This window comes from Oncorhynchus tshawytscha, linkage group LG31 (genome assembly GCF_018296145.1).
Source record: "Oncorhynchus tshawytscha isolate Ot180627B linkage group LG31, Otsh_v2.0, whole genome shotgun sequence".
NCBI lineage: Eukaryota > Metazoa > Chordata > Actinopteri > Salmoniformes > Salmonidae > Oncorhynchus > Oncorhynchus tshawytscha.
In genome coordinates this window covers 40,279,281-40,300,730 of record NC_056459.1, presented here as the reverse complement: position 1 = coordinate 40,300,730, position 21,450 = coordinate 40,279,281, and the positions used below count along the sequence as shown (strand labels likewise).

Sequence of the window (21,450 nt, the reverse complement as noted above, 5' to 3'; positions counted from 1 at the left end):
GAAGAATCTGCTGTGGACGGTGTGGTAAGAAAGACCGCGAGGGTGTGGTAAGAAAGACCGCGAGGGTGTGGTACGAAAGACCATAATTCTGTTATCGCTCAACACAGGAACAGTTCTGATACTTGACACCTAGATACTGTAAAGCTCTAAATGTTGATACTATTGTCTGTGGTTGGTCAATTTCAATTCAGGAAGTACACTGAAAGTTGCATTCCAATTCTGTAAAATGAGGAAAATGTAGACTTGAAATTTGGTTTACTTTCTGAATTGAATTAGAAATTAACCCCAACCCTGCTATTATCCTGTGTCCCTCAGGCTAAGTTCTGGATGCAGGTGATGGGTGACCTGCGTAACGGGGTCAAGCTGAAGAAGGTCCAGGAGAGACAGTACAGCCCCCTACCTGTAGAGTTCCAGCTCACACCTTATGAGATGCTGATGGATGACATCCGCTTCAAACGATACAAACTACGGAACGTCATGGTGAGGGACTTAAACATGAAGAATATCACCTTAGAGGAATGATGGATCATGGTTTTTTAAGTCAATGTGAAGGGAGGCTCTCATCTGTCCGGTCCCACGTCGCTGAGCTCGTATTCATGAAACGTTGCAGAGTCCTGCTCTGTGATTTAGTTTGGCCTTTCAGGTCATAATGAATACGATTGGCTGGACAGGAGGAGCTCATGCTATTTTCATGTAACTGTTAGTCTACACCTGTTTATGAAGCGTGTGACATATGATTGGATCCTGGATCAGCTTTTCTACTCTTCAGATGCTTTTTGGGTCCTGATGTTTTTCATACATTCGGAAAGTATTCAAGACCCTTCCCTTTTTCCAAATGTTGTTACGTGACAGCCTTGTTCTAAAATTGATTTAAATAATTGTTTTTCCCTCGTCAATCTTTTTATTTTTTATTATTATTTTTATTTATTTCACCTTTTTATTTAACCAGGTTGGCAAGTTGAGAACACCTTTATTTAACCAGGTTGGCAAGTTGAGAACACCTTTATTCTCCTCTCTCTCCTTTATTCAGCATTGAAGGTCCCCCAGAACACAGTGGTCTCTATATCATTCTTAAATGGAAGAAGTTCAGAACCACCAAGACTCTTCCTAGAGGTTGGCCACCTGGCCAAACTGAGCAATCAGTTGTTCAGGGAGGTGACCAAGAACACCAAATCAGGCCTTTATGGTAGTGGCCAGACGCAAGCCACTCATTAGTAAAAGGCACATGACAGCCCGCTTGGCGTTTGCCAAAAGGCAGCTAATGGACTCTCAGATCATGAGAAACGAGACTCTTGGACCTGAATGCCAAGCGTCATGTCTGGAGGAAACCTGGCACCATCATCATGCTGTGTGGCCGGGACTGTGGCCGGGACTGTGGCCGGGACTGTGGCCGGGACTGTGGCCGGGACTGTGGCCGGGACTGTGGCCGGGAGACTAGTCAGGATCAAGGGAAAGATTAACAGAGCAAAGTATAGAAAGGTTCTTGATGAAAACCTGCTCCAGAGCGCTCAGGACCTGAGACTGCGGTTCAGATTGAATCGTACTATACCAGCTCGGATGCTCGTCGGATGTGGCAGGGCTTACAAACTATTACAGACCACAAAGAGAAGCACAGCCATAAGCTTCCAAGTGACACGAGCCAACCAGACAAGCTAAATTACTTCTATGCTCGCTTCGAAGCAAGTCACACTGAAGCATGCATGAGAGCACCAGCTGGTGCGGATGACTGTGTATCCCACTCTCCGTAGCCGACATGAGTAAGACCTATAAACAGGTCAGCATCCACAGGGCCAGATGGATTACCAAGATGTGTACTGCGAGCATGCGCTGACCAACTGGCAAGTGTCTTCACTGACATTTTTTAACCTGTCTCTGACTGAGTCTGTAATACCTACATGTTTCAAGCAGACCACCATAGTCCCTGTGCCCAAGAACACTAAGGTAACCTGCCTAAATGACTACCGACCTGTAGCACTCACATCTATAGCCATGAAGTACTTTGAAAGGCTGGTCATGGCTCACCTCAACACCATTATCCCACAAACCCTAGACCCACTCCAATTTGCATACCAACCGATTCACAGATGTGTTTTAGATTTTGTCATTTTTATTTAACTAGGCAAGTCGGTAAAGAACAAATTCTTATTTACAATAACGGCCAAACCCAGACAAAGCTGGGTCAATTGTACGCCGCCCTATGGGAGTCCCAATCACAGCCGGATGTGATACATCCTGGAATTGAACCAGGGACTGTAGTGACGTACCTTGCACTGAGATGCAGTGCCTTAGAACCCTGCGCCACTAGGGAGCCCAAATTATGCCATCTTTATTGCGCTCCACACTGCCATTGACTACAGCTCAGCGTTCAACACCATAGTGCCCTCAACTCATCACTAAGCTAAGGACCTCCTCCAGCAACTGGATCCTGGACTTCCTGATGGGCCGCCCCCAGGTGGTAAGGGTAGGTAACAACGCATCTGCCACGCTGATCCTCATCACAGGGGCCCCTCAGGGGTGTGTGCTCAGCCCCCTCCTGTACTTCCTGTTCACCCACGACTGCACGGCCAGGCACAACTCCAAAACCATCATTAAGTTTGCTGATGACAACAGTGGTAGGCCTGATCTCTGACAACAAGCCGGGTGTTGCTAGAATAACAACCTCTTCCTCAATGTGATCAAGACAAGAGATGATTGTGGACTTCAGGAAAAAGAACTGAGCACGCCCCCATTCTCATCGACTGGGCTGCAGTGGAGCAGGTTGAGAGCTTCAAGTTCCTTGGTGTTCACATCACCAACAAACTAACATGGTCCAAGCACACCAAGACAGTCTTGAAGAGGGCACGACAAAACCTATTCCCCCTCAGGAGACTGAAAAGATTTGGCATGGGTCCTCAGATCCTCTAAAGGTTCTACAGCTGCACCATCGAGAGCATCCGGTTTGGCTATGGCAACTGCTCTGCCTCCGACCGCAAGGCACTACAGAGGGTAGTGCGTACGGCCCAGTACATCAGAGGCCAAGCTTCCTGCCATCCAGGACCTCTGTACAAGGCGGTCATCGGAAAGCCCTAAAACTTCTCAGGCTCCATCCACCCTAGTCATAGACTTCTCTCCGCTACCATATGGCAAGCTCTACCAGAGCGCATATTCTAGGTCCAAAAGAGGCTTCTTAACAGCTTTGCCCCCCCCCCCCTCCCATTTTTATTTGATTGGTTGTCTCATAGGGTGGGGCACAACCTTCCAAATGCGCTGTATGTGTAGTGTTACATTACCCTCAGTGACATACCCTGACATAATGTAAACGTTATACATTACCCTCTCTCCCTCAGTGATATATCCTGGCGTAATGTAAACATTATACATTACCCTCAGTGACATGGGTAGAGATCTTAGAAACAAACAGTATAAAAGATAGGCTTCCCTGCACTCAACACATTCCAAGCTTAGTTGCACCCACTATATACCTTCCTCCTATAGCCCTTAAGTAGTGGTCTAAACCCTCTGCTATATACCTTCCTCCTATAACCCTTAACTAGTGGTCTAGACCCTCTGCTATATACCTTCCTCCTATAGCCCTTAACTAGTGGTCTAGACCCTCTGCTATATACCTTCCTCCTATAGCCCTTAACCAGTGGTCTAGACCCTCTGCTATATACCTTCCTCCTATAGCCCTTAACTAGTGGTCTAAACCCTCTGCTATATACCTTCCTCCTATAACCCTTAACTAGTGGTCTAACTATATACCTTCCTCCTATAACCCTTGGTCTAGACCCTCTGCTATATACCTTCCTCCTATAGCCCTTAACTAGTGGTCTAGACCCTCTGCTATATACCTTCCTCCTATAGCCCTTAACCAGTGGTCTAGACCCTCTGCTATATACCTTCCTCCTATAGCCCTTAACTAGTGGTCTAGACCCTCTGCTATATACCTTCCTCCTATAGCCCTTAACTAGTGGTCTAGACCCTCTGCTATATACCTTCCTCCTATAGCCCTTAACCAGTGGTCTAGACCCTCTGCTATATACCTTCCTCCTATAGCCCTTAACTAGTGGTCTAGACCCTCTGCTATATACCTTCCTCCTATAGCCCTTAACCAGTGGTCTAGACCCTCTGCTATATACCTTCCTCCTATAGCCCTTAACCTCTTGTGTAGGCCCTCTAAACCTCAGCACTGCATCAGTGACATGAATAAATATATTTCCATATTCTCAGAACCCAACAGTATTAAACGACTCAACTTTAGTGTTTGGTCTCACATTCCTAGGACGCAGTGATCACATCGAACTTTTTGGATGCAAACTTTTTTTATATTTTTTTTATATATTTTTTTGCTGTTTCGATTTGTTTCAATTACTTTCTGCCCAATAGAAATGGATGGTAAATAATGTATTGTCACTTTTCTGGTAAATAACAATAGAATATGTTTCTTAACACTTGTCCGTTCATGTGGATTCTCTCTACCATGATTACGGATAGTCTTGAATGAGTGAGTTCATCTACAAATATGAAAATCCCAAGACATGCTAACCTCTCTCCATTACAATAACAGCTGACGTTAGCATTTTGTATGTGTGTGTGTACTCATTACCTCTCCTGTTCTGATGTGTTGTTACTCCAGCTGAATGGAGACGTCCCTCCCAGGTTAAAGAGTGCTCATGAGGTCATCCTGGACTTCATCCGCTCCAGACCACCTCTCAACCCTGTGAGTACTGACCTAGTCTCTGACCACCTCTCAACCCTGTGAGTACTGACCTAGTCTCTGACCACCTCTCAACCCTGTGAGTACTGACCTAGTCTCTGACCACCTCTCAACCCTGGGAGTACTGACCTAGTCTCTGACCACCTCTCAACCCTGGGAGTACTGACCTAGTCTCTGACCACCTCTCAACCCTGGGAGTGCTGTTCAATTATGTATATTATAAAGAATATGAAATGTGAAAGCATGCATGTCTATGATGCAGACCTATTTCACATTGTTAACATGGTCGCGATTTTAAATAGTCTAGTGCGTCAGACCCAGCTGCTGTGCTACGACAGACATGATGGGGATGAATTCTGATGGACACAGCTGCTGTGCTGCGACAGACATGATGATGATGAGGCGGATGAATTGGGAAGATGGTGTGTCTGGCAGCCTCCTATTGCTACGACTGAGAGCACAGTTGTACACTCTAGACTGTAATTATTGCCCTTGTGACACCTTCTTGCTCCTAAGGGGATGAATCCAGTTTTGTTGAATTGAAAGGAAGGGCAGCTGCTTCAGTACATGTTTTTATTGTGGATGGTTGATGAGCCTCCTGCACAGAATTCATTATCTGCTTGTCTGTCTACTTGTAGGTTACTGGAAGGAAGTTGAAGCCTCACCCTGCGTGGCCGCAGACCCTACATGAGCGTCTCTTAGAGGGCATCAAACAGGAAAGGAAGCTACGGCCTGTTTCACCTGACGTGACCCGACGCAACCGCCTGGGTGAGCAGGACACGCACGCTTGCATGCAGCCGGGACGCGGCCCAGCTCGGCCGGTGTTACACAAAAGTTGACCCTCACTCCATTTCATTCCCACATATGACACATTATTATATTAGTGTCACAGATTATAATTTGTATACCTGGTAGGTTCCTTGATAATTTGTGAGATTGAGGGCATCTAGTTTAGATTGTAGGATGGCCAGGGTGTTAAGCAAATCCCAGTTTAGGTCACCTAGCAGTACGAACACTGAAGATAGATGGGGGGGGGCAGGGCAATCAATCAATTCACATATGGTTTCCAGGGCACAGGGGGGGTCTGTAACAAGCGGCAACAGTGAGAATTGTTTCTGGGAAGCTAGATATTTAAAAGTAGAAGCTCGAATTGTTTGTGCACAGACCTGGAAAGCATGACAGAACTCTGCAGGCATTCTCTGCAGTAGATTGCAACTCCGGCCCCTTTGGCAGTTCTATCTTGTCGGAAAATGTCATAGTTAGGGATGGAAATTTCAGGATTTTTGGTGGCCTTCTTAAGCCAGGATTCAGACACGGCTCGGACACCCGGGTTGGCAGAGTGTGCTAAAGCAGTGAATAAAACAAACTTAGGGAGGAGGCTTCTGATGTTAACATGCATGAAACCAAGGCTTTTACGGTTATAGAAGTCAACAAATGGGAGCGCCTGGGGAATAGGTGTAGTACTGGTGGCTACAGGGCCTGGGTTAACCTCTACATCACCAGAGGAGGAGAAGAGTACGGCTAAAGGCTAAAAGAACTGGTCGTTTCGTGCGTTCGGAGCAGAGTAAAAGGAGCAGATTTCTGGGCGCGGAGGAATAGATTCAAGGCATAATGTACAGACATGGGTATGGTAGAATGTGAGTACAGTGGAGGTAAGCCTAGGCATTGAGTGACGATGAGAGGTTTTGTCTCTAGGGGCACCAGTTAAGCCAGTTGAAGTCATGGAATGTGTGGAGGGTGGAACAGAAGGGCTAGCTAAGGCATATTGAGCAGGGCTGGAGGCTCTACAGTGAAATAACACAATCACTAACCAAAACCGCAATAGACCAGGCATAATGACATTAGGGAGAGGCATGTGCAGCTGAGTGATCATAGGGTCTAGTGAGTAGCAAGGTGAGCTGGAGGCACGGCGATTCAGACAGCTAGCAGGCTAGCAGTGAGTTAGTGGAGCTAACATGATGCAGCCCAGGCTAGCGGTGAGTTAGTGGAGCTAACATGATGCAGCCCAGACTCCCAGGCTAGCAGTGAGTTAGTGGAGCTAACATGATGCAGCCCAGACTCCCAGGCTAGCAGTGAGTTAGTGGAGCTAACATGATGCAGCCCAGACTCCCAGGCTAGCAGTGAGTTAGTGGAGCTAACATGATGCAGACTCCCAGGCTAGCAGTGAGTTAGTGGAGCTAACATGATACAGTCCAGACTCCCAGGCTAGCAGTGAGTTAGTGGAGCTAACATGATGCAGCCCAGACTCCCAGTACAGTGAGTTAGGCATGATAGACTCCCAGGCTAGCAGTGAGTTAGTGGAGCTAACATGATGCAGCCCAGACTCCCAGGCTAGCAGTGAGTTAGTGGAGCTAACATGATGGAGCCCAGACTCCCAGGCTAGCAGTGAGTTAGTGGAGCTAACATGATGCAGCCCAGACTCCCAGGCTAGCAGTGAGTTAGTGGAGCTAACATGATGCAGCCCAGAGGCTAGCAGTGAGTTAGTGGAGCTAACATGATGCAGCCCAGACTCCCAGGCTAGCAGTGAGTTAGTGGAGCTAACATGATGCAGCCCAGACTCCCAGGCTAGCAGTGAGTTAGTGGAGCTAACAGGATACAGCCCAGACTCCCAGTACAGGCTAGCAGTGAGTTAGTGGAGCTAACATGATGCAGCCCAGACTCCCAGTACAGGCTAGCAGTGAGTTAGTGGAGCTAACATGATGGAGCCCAGACTCCCAGGCTAGCAGTGAGTTAGTGGAGCTAACATGATGCAGCCCAGACTCCCAGTACAGGCTAGCAGTGAGTTAGTGGAGCTAACATGATGGAGCCCAGACTCCCAGGCTAGCAGTGAGTTAGTGGAGCTAACATGATGCAGCCCAGACTCCCAGTACAGGCTAGCAGTGAGTTAGTGGAGCTAACATGATGCAGCCCAGACTCCCAGGCTAGCAGTGAGTTAGTGGAGCTAACATGATGCAGCCCAGACTCCCAGGCTAGCAGTGAGTTAGTGGAGCTAACATGATGCAGCCCAGACTCCCAGTGCAGGCTAGCAGTGAGTTAGTGGAGCTAACATGATGCAGCCCAGACTCCCAGTGCTGGCTAAGTGGAGCAGGCACACTTATGAACTCCAATTCAGTAAGTCAAATCACCTTTTCCCTTGTGTCCATTAAATTACTCTGACAATAACACCACCCATCTGATTTAATGTCATGTATAAATCTACCAGGTTCAGACCCAAACACAGACAGACATGGTGGGGTGGGGTGATGGTTGGGTTGTATTATGGTGGGTGGGGTAATGGTTGGGTAGGGGAATGGTTGTGTGGGGTAATGGTTGGGTGGGGTGGGGGTGATGGTGGGGTGGGGTGATGGTTGGGTTGTATTATGGTGGGTGGGGTAATGGTTGGGTAGGGGAATGGTTGTGTGGGGTAATGGTTGGGTTGGGTGGGGTAATGGTTGGGTTGGGTGATGGTTGGGTTCTGCTAGGGTTGTATTATGGTGGGGTGGGGTAATGGTTGGGTGGGGTGATGGTTGGGTTGTATTATGGTGGGGTAATGGTTGGGTAGGGTAATGGTTGGGTGGGGTGATGGTTGGGTGGGGTGGGTGATGGGTGGGGTGGGTGATGGTTGGGTGGGGATGGTTGGGTAGGGGGATGGTTGGGTGGGGGATGGTTGGGTAGGGGGATGGTTGGGTAGGGGGATGGTTGGGTAGGGGGATGGTTGGGTGGGGTGATGGTTGGGTGGGGTGGGTGATGGTTGGGTGGGGTGATGGGGGGTGATGGTTGGGTGGGGTTGATGGTTGGGTTCTGCTAGGGTTGTATTATGGTGGGGTAATGGTTGGGTTGGGTGGGGTAATGGTTGGGTTCTGCTAGGGTTGTATTATGGTGGGGTGGGGTGATGGTTGGGTTCTGCTAGGGTTGTATTATGGTGGGGTGATGGTTGGGTTCTGCTAGGGTTGTATTATGGTGGGGTAATGGTTGGGTGGGGTATGGTGGGGTGGGGTGATGGTTGGGTTCTGCTAGGGTTGTATTATGGTGGGGGTGATTGGGTGGGGTAATGGTTGGGTTCTGGTAGGGGGGTAATGGTTGGGATTGGGTGGGGTAATGGTTGGGTTGTGTGGGGTAATGGTTGGGTTGTGTGGGGTAATGGTTGGGTGGGGTGATGCTAGGGTTGTATTATGGTGGGGTGGGGTAATGGTTGGGTAGGGGAATGGTAGGGTGGGGTGATGGTTGGGTAGGGTGGGGGTGATGGTTGTATTATGGTGGGGTAATGGTGGGGTGGGGGTAATGGTTGGGTAGGGTGGGGTGGGGTAATGGTTGGGTTGTGTGGGGTAATGGTTGGGTGGGGTAATGGTTGGGTTCTGCTAGGGTTGTATTATGGTGGGGTGATGGTTGGGTAGGGGAATGGTAGGGTGGGGTGACGGTTGGGTGGGGTGGGGGTGATTGGGTGGGGTGATTGGGTGGGGTAATGGTTGGGTGGGGTAATGGTTGGGTTGGGTGGGGTAATGGTTGGGTGGGGTGGGGTAGTGGTTGGGTGGGGTGATGCTTGGGTTGTATTATGGTGGGGTGGGGTAATGGTTGGGTAGGGTGGGGGTGATGGTTGGGTGGGGTAATGGTTGGGTTCTGCTAGGGTTGTATTATGGTGGGGTAATGGTTGGGTGGGGTAATGGTTGGGTTCTGCTAGGGTTATATTATGGTGGGGTAGGGTTATATTATGATTAGGTATGGTTAGTGCAGTGCTGACTAAAGTGCTTCCTAGAGGGGACGGATTACCCTGTAACACAAGGCTTTCCCTTGTGTCCATTAAATTACTCTGACAATATCACCCCCCATCTGAATGTCATGTTCAGACCCAAACACAGACAGACATGCTTTAAAGTAAGGGGTGATGGTTGGGTAGGGTGATGGTAGGGTGGGGTGATGGTTGGGTGGGGTAATGGTTGGGTTCTGCTAGGGTTATAGTATGGTGGGGTAGGGTTATTATGATTAGGTATGGTTAGTGCAGTGCTGACTAAAGTGCTTCCTACAGGGGACGGATTACCCTGTAACACTAAAGGCTGCCTGCCTGGCCTGTCCGTCACCATGATTCACTATGGTATACAGTGCCTTGGGAAAGTATTCAGACCCCTTTGACTTTTTCCACATTTTGTAACAACCTTATTCTAAAATGGATTAAATTGTTTTTTCACTCATCAATCTCTATACACAATACCCCAAAATGACCAAGCAAAAACTGAAATATTACATTTTCATAAGTATTCAGACCCTCTACTCAGTACTTTGTTGAAGCACCTTTGATAGCGATTACAGTCTTGAGTCTTAAGTATGATGCTACAAGCTTGGCACACCTGTATTTGGAGAGTTTGTCCTTTACTTCTCTGTAGATCCTCTCAAGCTCTGTCGTGTTGGATAGGGAGTGTCGCTGCACAGCTATTTTCTGGTTTCTCCAGAGACATTCGATTGGGTTCAAGTCCGGGCTCTGGCTGGGCCACTCAAGCGCTCTGGAGCAGGTTTTCATCAAGAATCTTTCAATACTTTGCTCCATCTTTCCCTCGATCCTGACTAGTCTCCCAGTCCCTGCCACTGAAAAACATCCCCACAGCATGACGCTGCCACCACCATGCTTCACCGTAGGGATGGTGCCAGGTTTCATCCAGTCGTGACTCTTGGCATTCAGGCCAAAGAGTTCAATCTTGGTTTCATCAGACCAGAGAATCTTGTCTCATGTTCTGAGATTCTTCAGGTGCCTTTTGGCAAACTCCAAGAAGGTTGTCATGTGTCTTTTACTGAAGAGTGATTTTCATCTGGCCACTACCATAAAGGCCTGATTGGTTGAGTGCTGCAGAGATGGTTGTACTTCTGGAAGATTCTCCACAAAGGAACTCTGTAGCTCTGTCATAGTGACCATCGGGTTCTTGGTCACCTCCCTGGCCAAGGCCCTTCTCCCAGATTGTTCAGTTTGGCCGGGCGGCCAGCTCTAGGAAGAGTCTTGGTGGTTCCAAACTTCTTCCATTTAAGAATGATGGAGGCCACTGTGTTCTTGGGAACCTTCAATGTTGCAGACATTTTTTGGTGCCCAGATCTGTGCCTCGACACAATCCTGTCTTGGCGCTCTATAGACAATGGCTTGGTTTTTGCTCTGACATGCACTGTCAAAGGATGAGCAATGGCAACTGGATGCACCTGAGCTCAATTTCGAGTCTCATAGCAAAGGGTCTGGATACTGATGTAAATAAGGTGTTTTAAAAAATACAAACAATTATACATTTGCAAACATTTCTGAACATGTTTTCGCTTTGTCATTATGAGGTAGTGTCTTTATTTACAGGGTTGATGACAGGACCATATTGAAGATGTTCCCTCCTATAGGAGCAGCCTAAAGACCTGACTGTAACACAGACTGATGATTAGGGAGGAATACAGTGTTGATGACGATGACAGGACCATATTGAAGATGTTCCCTCCTATAGGAGCAGCCTAAAGACCTGACTGTAACACAGACTGATGATTAGGGAGGAATACAGTGTTGATGACGATGACAGGACCATATTGAAGATGTTCCCTCCTATAGGAGCAGACAAAATCATCAGCACCCCTCAAGATCTGAACCGCAGCTCTGGTATTATTACTGTTCTCACACCTTTTGTGTGTGTGAGATGATGTACATAGTGTTGGACTTGAATGAGAGGAAATGTATTTCAGAATACTACCAAATTGTATCTTTAAAATCAACTGTCTTTGTGGGTGCCTATTTGTGCCTTTACTGACGGTATCATCAATATTTAGGTTAGTTTTCCTTCTCACAGTAATAATTGATGTTGCCTCTAGAGGTAAACCAGTTTAACCCAATGAGTTGTAATGCTGGTGCCTTTTTTAAACATTGTTTCTGTACTTAGCTTAGTGGAATTGTATAAACACTATGTGGAATGTTTTAAAGAAGGTCATACCAAAGATAATCTTGATTTAGAATTGTAGGACCCCTTGAAGTATAATAAATATATCCAGTATACATAATTTGATTAATGTGTTGTTGGCCTTGCGGCTATTAGCCCGTACAAACGCCTTGAACAACAGTCTCCCCCCAAAACCAAGGTTTGTTCTGAAGAGTCTGTCAAATATCTGAGAGACATAAAGATCAGGAAACCATTTATTTATTTTTGTACATGCATTTAGCCCATTATTTTAGGCATTGAACAGTCTCCCAGTACGAGTCAAACGTTTGGACAGACCTACTCAATGTTTTTTTCTTTCTTTCTATTTTCCTGTCTCCCTGTGACTAATGTTCTCCTTTTCCTCTGTCCTCTGACTCCTCCCACAGACTTGTCCACTCCAGATGCCCCCAGGAAGCACGCCACCAGTACCCTGTCCTGTCCACCAGCTCCCGGGGTGGGAGGGGCTCTGCATCAGAGGAAGAGGCTCCTGAAGGCGCCCACACTGTCTGAACTGGAAAGCTCAGAGTCCGATGTACGTGTGTGTGTGGATAGAACGTGATTGTTTGTTATTCATACACCACTTACACAAAAGCCTTTTTTCTACAACGAGGAGTACAAGAAAGCTCTTGACTTGCACACACAAACAAGTGTTTCTAGTCCTTTATCCAGAGTGTCTAGTTGGTGTCGTCCAGAGTGTCTAGTTGGTGTCGTCCAGAGTGTCTAGTTGGTGTCGTCCAGAGTGTCTAGTTGGTGTCGTCCAGAGTGTCTAGTTGGTGTCGTCCAGAGTGTCTAGTTGGTGTCGTCCAGAGTGTCTAGTTGGTGTCGTCCAGAGTGTCTAGTTGGTGTCGTCCAGAGTGTCTAGTTGGTGTCGTCCAGAGTGTCTAGTTGGTGTCGTCCAGAGTTCCAGAGTGTCTAGTTGGTGTCGTCCAGAGTGTCTAGTTGGTGTCGTCCAGAGTGTCTAGTTGGTGTCGTCCAGAGTGTCTAGTTGGTGTCGTCCAGAGTGTCTAGTTGGTGTCGTCCAGAGTGTCTAGTTGGTGTCGTCCAGAGTGTCTAGTTGGTGTCGTCCAGAGTGTCTAGTTGGTGTCGTCCAGAGTGTCTAGTTGGTGTCGTCCAGAGTGTCTAGTTGGTGTCGTCCAGAGTGTCTAGTTGGTGTCGTCCAGAGTGTCTAGTTGGTGTCGTCCAGAGTGTCTAGTTGGTGTCGTCCAGAGTGTCTAGTTGGTAGTCCAGAGTGTCTAGTTGGTGTCGTCCAGAGTGTCTAGTTGGTGTCGTCCAGAGTGTCTAGTTGGTGTCGTCCAGAGTGTCTAGTTGGTGTCGTCCAGAGTGTCTAGTTGGTGTCGTCCAGAGTGTCTAGTTGGTGTCGTCCAGAGTGTCTAGTTGGTGTCGTCCAGAGTGTCTAGTTGGTGTCGTCCAGAGTGTCTAGTTGGTGTCGTCCAGAGTGTCTAGTTGGTGTCGTCCAGAGTGTCTAGTTGGTGTCGTCCAGAGTGTCTAGTTGGTGTCGTCCAGAGTGTCTAGTTGGTGTCGTCCAGAGTGTCTAGTTGGTGTCGTCCAGAGTGTCTAGTTGGTGTCGTCCAGAGTGTCTAGTTGGTGTCGTCCAGAGTTGGTGTCGTCCAGAGTGTCTAGTTGGTGTCGTCCAGAGTGTCTAGTTGGTGTCGTCCAGAGTGTCTAGTTGGTGTCGTCCAGAGTGTCTAGTTGGTGTCGTCCAGAGTGTCTAGTTGGTGTCGTCCAGAGTGTCTAGTTGGTGTCGTCCAGTTGGTGTCGTCCAGAGGCAGAAATTATCATGTTTGCTGAGGAGCAGGTTAGTCTCTTGTGTAATGGTAGTCTGTCTCCATCAGTAATGTGTATCTCCTCATTAACAGGATGAGCCCAGTCACAGCTCCTCCAGTTGGTCAGCATCCGTGTTGGACGCCTCGTCTCCTGAATCTGTCCTGGGGAAGAACGGTAAGATACTTTCACTCTTTTTATTTTTATATATCTCTTTGTAGTTATGAATTCATAGTGAACATTTTATGAACTGTTCCATATTCCACGAAAACATGCACATTATTGAATGGTAAAGTACATAACACCATGTATACTAGCTAGTACACTAGATCCGTCCACGCTTTGAAGGCTCCTGAGGTATAGAACACTACCTGTGCATCCCAAATGGCACCCTATTCACTAGATGGTGCACTACTGTTTTTATCAAGCTATTTTTATTTGAAAGATTATACAGACAACACACAAACACCCCTCATGCGCCAACAGAGTTCGACCCAAATACCAGACTTTAATTAAACATTATATAGATATACAGTTGAAGTCGGAACAACCTTAGCCAAATACATTTAAACTCAGTTTTTCACAATTCCTGATATTTAATCCTGGTAAAAATTCCCTGTCTAAGGTCAGTTAGGATCACCACTTTATTTTAAGAATGTGAAATGTCAGAATAATAGTAGAGTGATTTATTTTAGATGTTATTTCTTTCATCACATTCCCAGTGGGTCAGAAGTTTACATACACTCAATTAGTAGTTGGTAGCATTGCCTTTAAATTGTTTAACTTGGGTCAAATGTTTCTGGTAGCCTTCCACAAGCTTCCCACAATAAGTTGGGTGAATTTTGGCCCATTCCTCCTGACAGAGCTGGTGTAACTGAGTCAGGTTTGTAGGCCTCCTTGATCGCACACGCTTTTTTCAGTTCTGCCCACAAATTTTCTATGGGATTGAGGTCAGGGCTTTGTGATGGCCACTCCAATACCTTGACTTCGTTGTCCTTAAGCCCTTTAGCCACAACTTTGGAAGTGTGCTTGGGGTCATTGTCCATTTGGAAGACCCATTTGCGACCAAGCTTTAACTTCCTGACTGATGTCTTGAGATGTTGCTTCAATATTGACAGCATGGCCAATGTATTCTACCTTTTCTAGCCTATGATGTTGAGTGTTTATCCTTTTAAGATTGGAAAATAGACCCTTAAACCCAGACTTGGACCACACCACCCACTCCACTGAATATCAGGTTAGTTATTGCTTTGCAACATTAATCAATCAATCAAGCAAGCAATCAAATGTATTGATGAAGCCCTTTTTACATCACTTGACGTCAAAGTGCTATACAGAAACCAGCATTCTGTGGTGGTTAATTTCTTTACTATCAAATGAGGAGAGACAAACTTATCACACAAGTCAGAGTTATACTTAAACAATATCTTTATTCACTTATTAATAAGGGAGCAGGTTAATACAACACACGTACATGTGTGTGTATCGATTGAGTGCTCTACGATAACGATGGCTGGTCAACGAATCACGCTCCGATGATTCGTTGAGACCAAAGTACTTTTATAGCCAAGATACACCCCCTCCAGTCTACTTGAGGAACAACCGATGAATGGGTCACAAGGTTAATATTTGTATGGAAGATACTTCTACTTTACCACAGACACAGTATCTGCTGTAAAAACTGTACTCTTTGTGTAGAGACCAGGGTCTGGCACTGGGGTTGTTTCTCCCTGGTACCTTATGGAACAGAAAAATTAACTTATGCTCTGGAATGCGGTCTCTTTAGGTTTTATCACCCAAAAGACATCATAAATCTCCCAGAGGCCCATCCTCAGTAGAACACACACAGATGAGCGTTCTAACAACCCCTTATTCTGTTGCATTTAACAACCATTTGATGCTATAACAGCATTATAACACAGTCTTGTTATTTCCACCATTGGTGCAACTCTGAAAAAAGCAATGAAGATTCTATTCATCTTGTCTCTGCTTCCAGTATGAAGGAAAATAGTTTTGTGAGCCAATGCTAACTTGCGTTAGAGTCATGACTGGGGGCATGCTAGCTGATACCATAGACTTTGTCATTGTGCTAACGCTAGTTAGCATCTTCCTTTAAACTGCATGCAGAGACATTTAAAATGGTGTCCATCGGAGTCTAAGGAAAGTAGATAAAAGGCTTCATTGCCAGAATCCTGAAGTATCCTTTTAAACACGTTGTTTTCAAAGCCGTTGCAGCTTCTTCAGACATACAAGCAGTTCTGATGAGAATGGATGTGTTGTCCTCTGGGGTGTGCTACTGTGTGTTGTCCTCTGGGGTGTGCTACTGTGTGTTGTCCTCTGGGGTGTGCTACTGTGTGTTGTCCTCTGGGGTGTGCTACTGTGTGTTGTCCTCTGGGGTGTGCTACTGTGTGTTGTCCTCTGGGGTGTGCTACTGTGTGTTGTCCTCTGGGGTGTGCTACTGTGTGTTGTCCTCTGGGGTGTGCTACTGTGTGTTGTCCTCTGAAGGGGTGTGCTACTGTGTGTTGTCATCTTGAAGTGGTGTGATTATGGTGTGTTGTCGTCTTGAAGTGGTGTGATTATGGTGTGTTGTCCTCTGAAGGGTGTGCTACTGTGTGTTGTCATCTTGAAGTGGTGTGATTATGGTGTGTTGTCCTTGAAGGGTGTGCTACTGTGTGTTGTCATCTTGAAGTGGTGTGATTATGGTGTGTTGTCCTCTGGGGTGTGCTACTGTGTGTTGTCATCTTGAAGTGGTGTGATTATGGTGTGTTGTCCTCTGGGGTGTGCTACTACTATGTGTTGTCATCTTGAAGCGGTGTGATTATGGTGTGTTGTCCTCTGGGGTGTGCTACTACTGTGTGTTGTCATCTTGAAGCGGTGTGATTATGGTGTGTTGTCCTCTGGTGTGTGCTACTGTGTGTTGTCATCTTGAAGTGGTGTGATTATGCTGTGTTGTCCTCTGGGGTGTGCTACTGTGTGTTGTCGTCTTGAAGCTGGCTGTGTGCTTATGGTGTGTTGTCCTCTGGGGTGTGCTACTGTGTGTTGTCGTCTTGAAGCTGGCTGTGTGCTTATGGTGTGTTGTCCTCTGGGGTGTGCTACTGTGTGTTGTCGTCTTGAAGCTGTGCGATTTATGCTGTGTTGAAGCTGTGTGATTTATTAATACAAGGAAGTGGATGATGCTACACTTCGTGGCTGGTAAATTCCCTACTAGCCGACATGATGAAGGTGGAGTTAACATGAGGCAATAGAAAACCCAGGAGGGGAGAAATTACATAGTAGCTGTTGTCAACTGCAAAATGTACCATCTCCACGTGCAGAAGGGTTCTTGTACCAAATCCAAGAGTTTGGGGCATGTGCAAAACATGTGCAATGAAGTAGCAGGAGTGATGCTGCACTGCTTTAGTCCTCTTGGCCCTGGTCAAATGTAGGGCACTACTTTAGTCCTTTTGGCCCTGGTCAAATGTAGGGCACTACTTTAGTCCTTTTGGCCCTGGTCAAATGTAGGGCACTACTTTAGTCCTTTTGGCCCTGGTCAAATGTAGGGCACTACTTTAGTCCTATATGGGCCCTGGTCAAATGTAGGGCACTACTTTAGTCCTATATGGGCTCTGGTCAAATGTAGGGCACTACTTTAGTCCTATATGGGCCCTGGGCAAATGTAGGGCACTACACTATCAAACCGCCTGTCTCAACTCTCGCTCTCTCCCCTCCAGCACCCTCTAGGTTCCTGCCCATCATCATGACTCCCCAGCCTGACAGTCGCCCCTCCCTTCAGAGGAGACACTCCATTGAGAAGGAGCCCCCCACCAGCATACGACCCTTCACAGCCCCCACCAGACAGAGCTCCAAGTCTCTGGTATGTACACTACTGTGTGCTGCATGGTATTATAGTGTACACTACTTCACTACTGTGTGCTGCATGGTATTATAGTGGACACTACTGTGTGCTGCATGGTATTATAGTGTACACTACTTCATTACTGTGAAGAGGTGACTCCTGGATGCTGCAAAGAAAAAAACATATCTCAGACTGGCCAATTAAAATAAAATATTAAGATGGGCAAAAGAACACAGACACTGGACAGAGGAACTCTGCCTAGATCACCAGCATCCTGGAGTCACCTCTTTACTGTTAACGCTGAGACTGGACAGAGGAACTCTGCCTAGAAGACCAGCATCCTGGAGTCACCTCTTTACTGTTAATGCTGAGACTGGTGTTTTGCGGGTACTATTTAATGAAGCTGCCAGTTGAGTACTTTCATCTTCAGAGGCAGATGTAATGATAGAATGGTATTCTGGAGGAGGAGTCAGTAGTGGTCCTGTCAGTAATACTGAGGAGGAGTCGGTGGTAATACTGAGGAGGAGTCGGTGGTAATACTGAGGAGGAGTCGGCGGTAATACTGAGGAGGAGTCGGCGGTAATACTGAGGAGGAGTCGGCGGTAATACTGAGGAGGAGTCGGCGGTAATACTGAGGAGGAGTCGGCGGTAATACTGAGGAGGAGTCGGCGGTAATACTGAGGAGGAGTCGGCGGTAATACTGAGGAGGAGTCGGCGGTAATACTGAGGAGGAGTCGGCGGTAATACTGAGGAGGAGTCGGCGGTAATACTGAGGAGGAGTCGGCGGTAATACTGAGGAGGAGTCGGCGGTAATACTGAGGAGGAGTCGGCGGTAATACTGAGGAGGAGTCGGCGGTAATACTGAGGAGGAGTCGGCGGTAATACTGAGGAGGAGTCGGCGGTAATACTGAGGAGGAGTCGGCGGTAATACTGAGGAGGAGTCGGCGGTAATACTGAGGAGGAGTCGGCGGTAATACTGAGGAGGAGTCGGCGGTAATACTGAGGAGGAGTCGGCGGTAATACTGAGGAGGAGTCGGCGGTAATACTGAGGAGGAGTCGGCGGTAATACTGAGGAGGAGTCGGCGGTAATACTGAGGAGGAGTCGGCGGTAATACTGAGGAGGAGTCGGCGGCAATACTGAGGAGGAGTCGGCGGCAATACTGAGGAGGAGTCGGCGGCAATACGGAGGAGGAGTCGGCGGCAATACGGAGGAGGAGTCGGCGGCAATACGGAGGAGGAGTCGGCGGCAATACGGAGGAGGAGTCGGCGGCAATACGGAGGAGGAGTCGGCGGCAATACGGAGGAGGAGTCGGCGGCAATACGGAGGAGGAGTCGGCGGCAATACGGAGGAGGAGTCGGCGGCAATACGGAGGAGGAGTCGGCGGCAATACGGAGGAGGAGGAGTCGGCGGCAATACGGAGGAGGAGGAGTCGGCGGCAATACGGAGGAGGAGGAGTCGGCGGCAATACGGAGGAGGAGGAGTCGGCGGCAATACGGAGGAGGAGGAGTCGGCGGCAATACGGAGGAGGAGGAGGAGTCGGTAGTGGTCCTGTCGGTAATACTGGGCTGTTCTATTTCCTGCCAGGTGGAAAACCCCGCCCCCAGCAGTGGTGCTAAGGTGGTATGTCATGGATGTGTTATTCCACTCTAACTATGGGATGCTTTCCAGGTCATCACCACATTGATGTATAATATAACAATATTCAGAGATTATTGGACCCCAGACTGCAAAAATGACGACCTGGAACGCACCCAATTACATCATCAATGATCACCTAATACAACTTTTGGTCTTAAAACTAACACTGTTTGGGAACACATTTTAGACTTTGTACACCAACTGACTACATGACTCACTGGGTGTTAAGATGTCCTCAGAACTGCTGTGTTGTTCAATTCTGTCTGGGCATGCTCTGTGTGCTCCCTGGGAGTAATATCCTGGTGGGGGTTTAATAACACAACGTGGGGGGTGTGTGTGTTATTTCAGGAGGACTTCTGCTACCCTGTAGAGTGTCTGGCTCTAACAGTAGAAGAGGTCATGCACATCAGACAGGTTCTGGTCAAAGCTGAGCTGGAGAAGTTCCAACAGTACAAAGACGTCTACAACGAACTGAGGAAAGGAAAGGTGAGAGCTGGGTCTGTCTAGATACTGTACTAGCAGGGCTGGGTCTGTCTAGATACTCTACTAGCAGATTTTGAAGAACTGACATGCCAATCTGAACATCATTGTGTCCTCCTGGGCCTGCCTATAGAATGGGCTGATGTGATTCCTTATTCGACAGAAAGGTTTTGTAGAACTGACATGCATTGTGTTCTCCTGGGCCTGCAGGTATTTTTACCACTGATGTAATGCTAACGTACTCTGACTGGATTCCCTTGTGCCGACCCTGTAGCGCTTAATGTCTTTGACTTGATATTGACTTGATCTCTCAAATAACCGTTCTCCTCCTCCTCCTCCTCTCCTGTAGCTGTGTTTCTCCTGTCAGACTAAACCGTTCTCCTCCTCCTCCTCCTCCTCTCCTGTAGTTGTTTCTCCTGTCAGACTAAACCGTTCTCCTCCTCCTCCTCCTCCTCTCCTGTAGTTGTGTTTCTCCTGTCAGACTAAACCGTTCTCCTCCTCCTCCTCCTCTCCTGTGGTTGTGTTTCTCCTGTCAGACTAAACCGTTCTCCTCCTCCTCCTCCTCTCCTGTAGTTGTGTTTCTCCTGTCAGACTAAACCGTTCTCCTCCTCCTCCTCCTCCTCTCCTGTGGTTGTGTTTCTCCTGTCAGACTAAACCGTTCTCCTCCTCCTCTCCTGTGGTTTGTGTTTCTCCTGTCAGACTAAACCGTTCTCCTCCTCCTCCTCCTCTCCTGTAGTTGTGTTTCTCCTGTCGGACTAAAAGGTTCTCCTTCTTCAACCGGTCCTACACCTGCCAATTCTGCAAAAGGTACATTTATAGTACAGTTGTAGACATTTATAGTTATTTTGCAGTCGGGTTGGAACCCAAATCATTTTCCAATCGTTCCATTCTGAACAGAATGTAATTGTTTTTGGTTCCGACCTGCAAAATAAAGTTCTGAACCAATTTGTTGTTACTGTCTCTTCTGTTTTAAGCCTCTGAAATCATAATTTTTTTTATTCATTAGCTTGACATTAAATTAAATCAGTGCAGATAGAGCAGCTTGCTATGGACATTGGGCAAGCTATAGTTGTTTTGGCCTATGCATATTTATATGTACATATTCTTATTCATTCCTTTACACTTGTGTGTGTGTGTGTGTGTGTGTGTGTGTGTGTGTGTATAAGGTAGTTGTTGTGAAATTGTTAGATTACTTGTTGGTTATTACTACATTGTCGGAACTAGAAGCACATGCATTTCGCTACACTCGCATTAACATCTGCTAACCATGTGTATGTAACCAATAACATTTGATTTGATTTTGCAGCTGATAGTGCATGGATACTCTATAGTTAGGTTAGTTAGTAGGCTATAGTTGTTTACATGTGCAATGGAAGTCAAGTGTAGGGCGTGAGATGCAACTGACATTTTGTTGGTGTGAGAGAGCGAAAGAGGGAGGAGGCGGCTTGACTTGAAATGCTGGGAATCTTGTTGTTATGACATGCATTATCTGAATTATGCCCACAGAATTAAACCTACGGAGGAGCGGCTTCTATTTTTAATTATTTCACCTTTTATTTAACCAGTCGGCCAGTTGAGAGCAAGTTCTCATTTACAACTGTGAACTGGCCAAGATAAAGCAAAGCAGTGCGACAGAGTTAAAGTTCCTCTATGGAGAACCTTTTGAATGGCTGAACTTCAGAGAGTTGGCTTAAAGTTAGACCAGAGCAAGTTAACAAGCTTGTGGATGCAGAGCGGCACCAGAATTTTAAACACGTCTTACCTTTTTGTAGTTAATGAATCCAATGTGAAACGTGGTAACTATAGTATCCGCATACTAGCATTGAAACGTTAATGCATTTTTCTCTAATTAAAAATCTCTCCCTAATTTCTGAATCACAATTGTAACGTCAGTGCAGTAGCCTATGCTACGGAGGATCAGGTTGCCTTCACACACTGGCAAAAATGTTCAGCTGACAGGCAGACACTGGAATAAATTTCTAAGTGACAGAGTAAGGGCTTTACTTAGGCACCTTGTGTTTTTTGTGGGATGCCAGGGGGGGAAAAATGTCCTGAAGGTAAATTAACGTTAACTGGTTCCCGTGCTTTTAAAACAACTGTTCTGTTCCGGAGCAGTACAGATCACTTTCGTTCC

General features: G+C 47.0%; 1 protein-coding gene across 4 annotated transcripts in view; it reads left to right on the top strand.

Moving 5' to 3' along the window:
- The window catches only part of spire1a (spire-type actin nucleation factor 1a), a 47,745-nt gene that overhangs the window by 22,606 nt on the left and 3,689 nt on the right, over positions 1-21,450 (top strand). For 2 of the 4 annotated variants that reach the window (XM_042310486.1, XM_042310488.1), the window contains 9 exons: positions 316-480; positions 4,616-4,699; positions 5,335-5,464; positions 11,988-12,133; positions 13,458-13,539; positions 17,073-17,215; positions 18,783-18,818; positions 19,185-19,322; positions 20,053-20,123. In XM_042310486.1, the coding sequence (XP_042166420.1) occupies positions 316-480; positions 4,616-4,699; positions 5,335-5,464; positions 11,988-12,133; positions 13,458-13,539; positions 17,073-17,215; positions 18,783-18,818; positions 19,185-19,322; positions 20,053-20,123 (995 nt within the window). Of the gene's footprint in view, positions 1-315; positions 481-4,615; positions 4,700-5,334; positions 5,465-11,987; positions 12,134-13,457; positions 13,540-17,072; positions 17,216-18,782; positions 18,819-19,184; positions 19,323-19,779; positions 20,022-20,052; positions 20,124-21,450 lie in introns of those variants that run through there. The other 2 variants (XM_042310489.1, XM_042310487.1) reach the window with 2 other exon arrangements.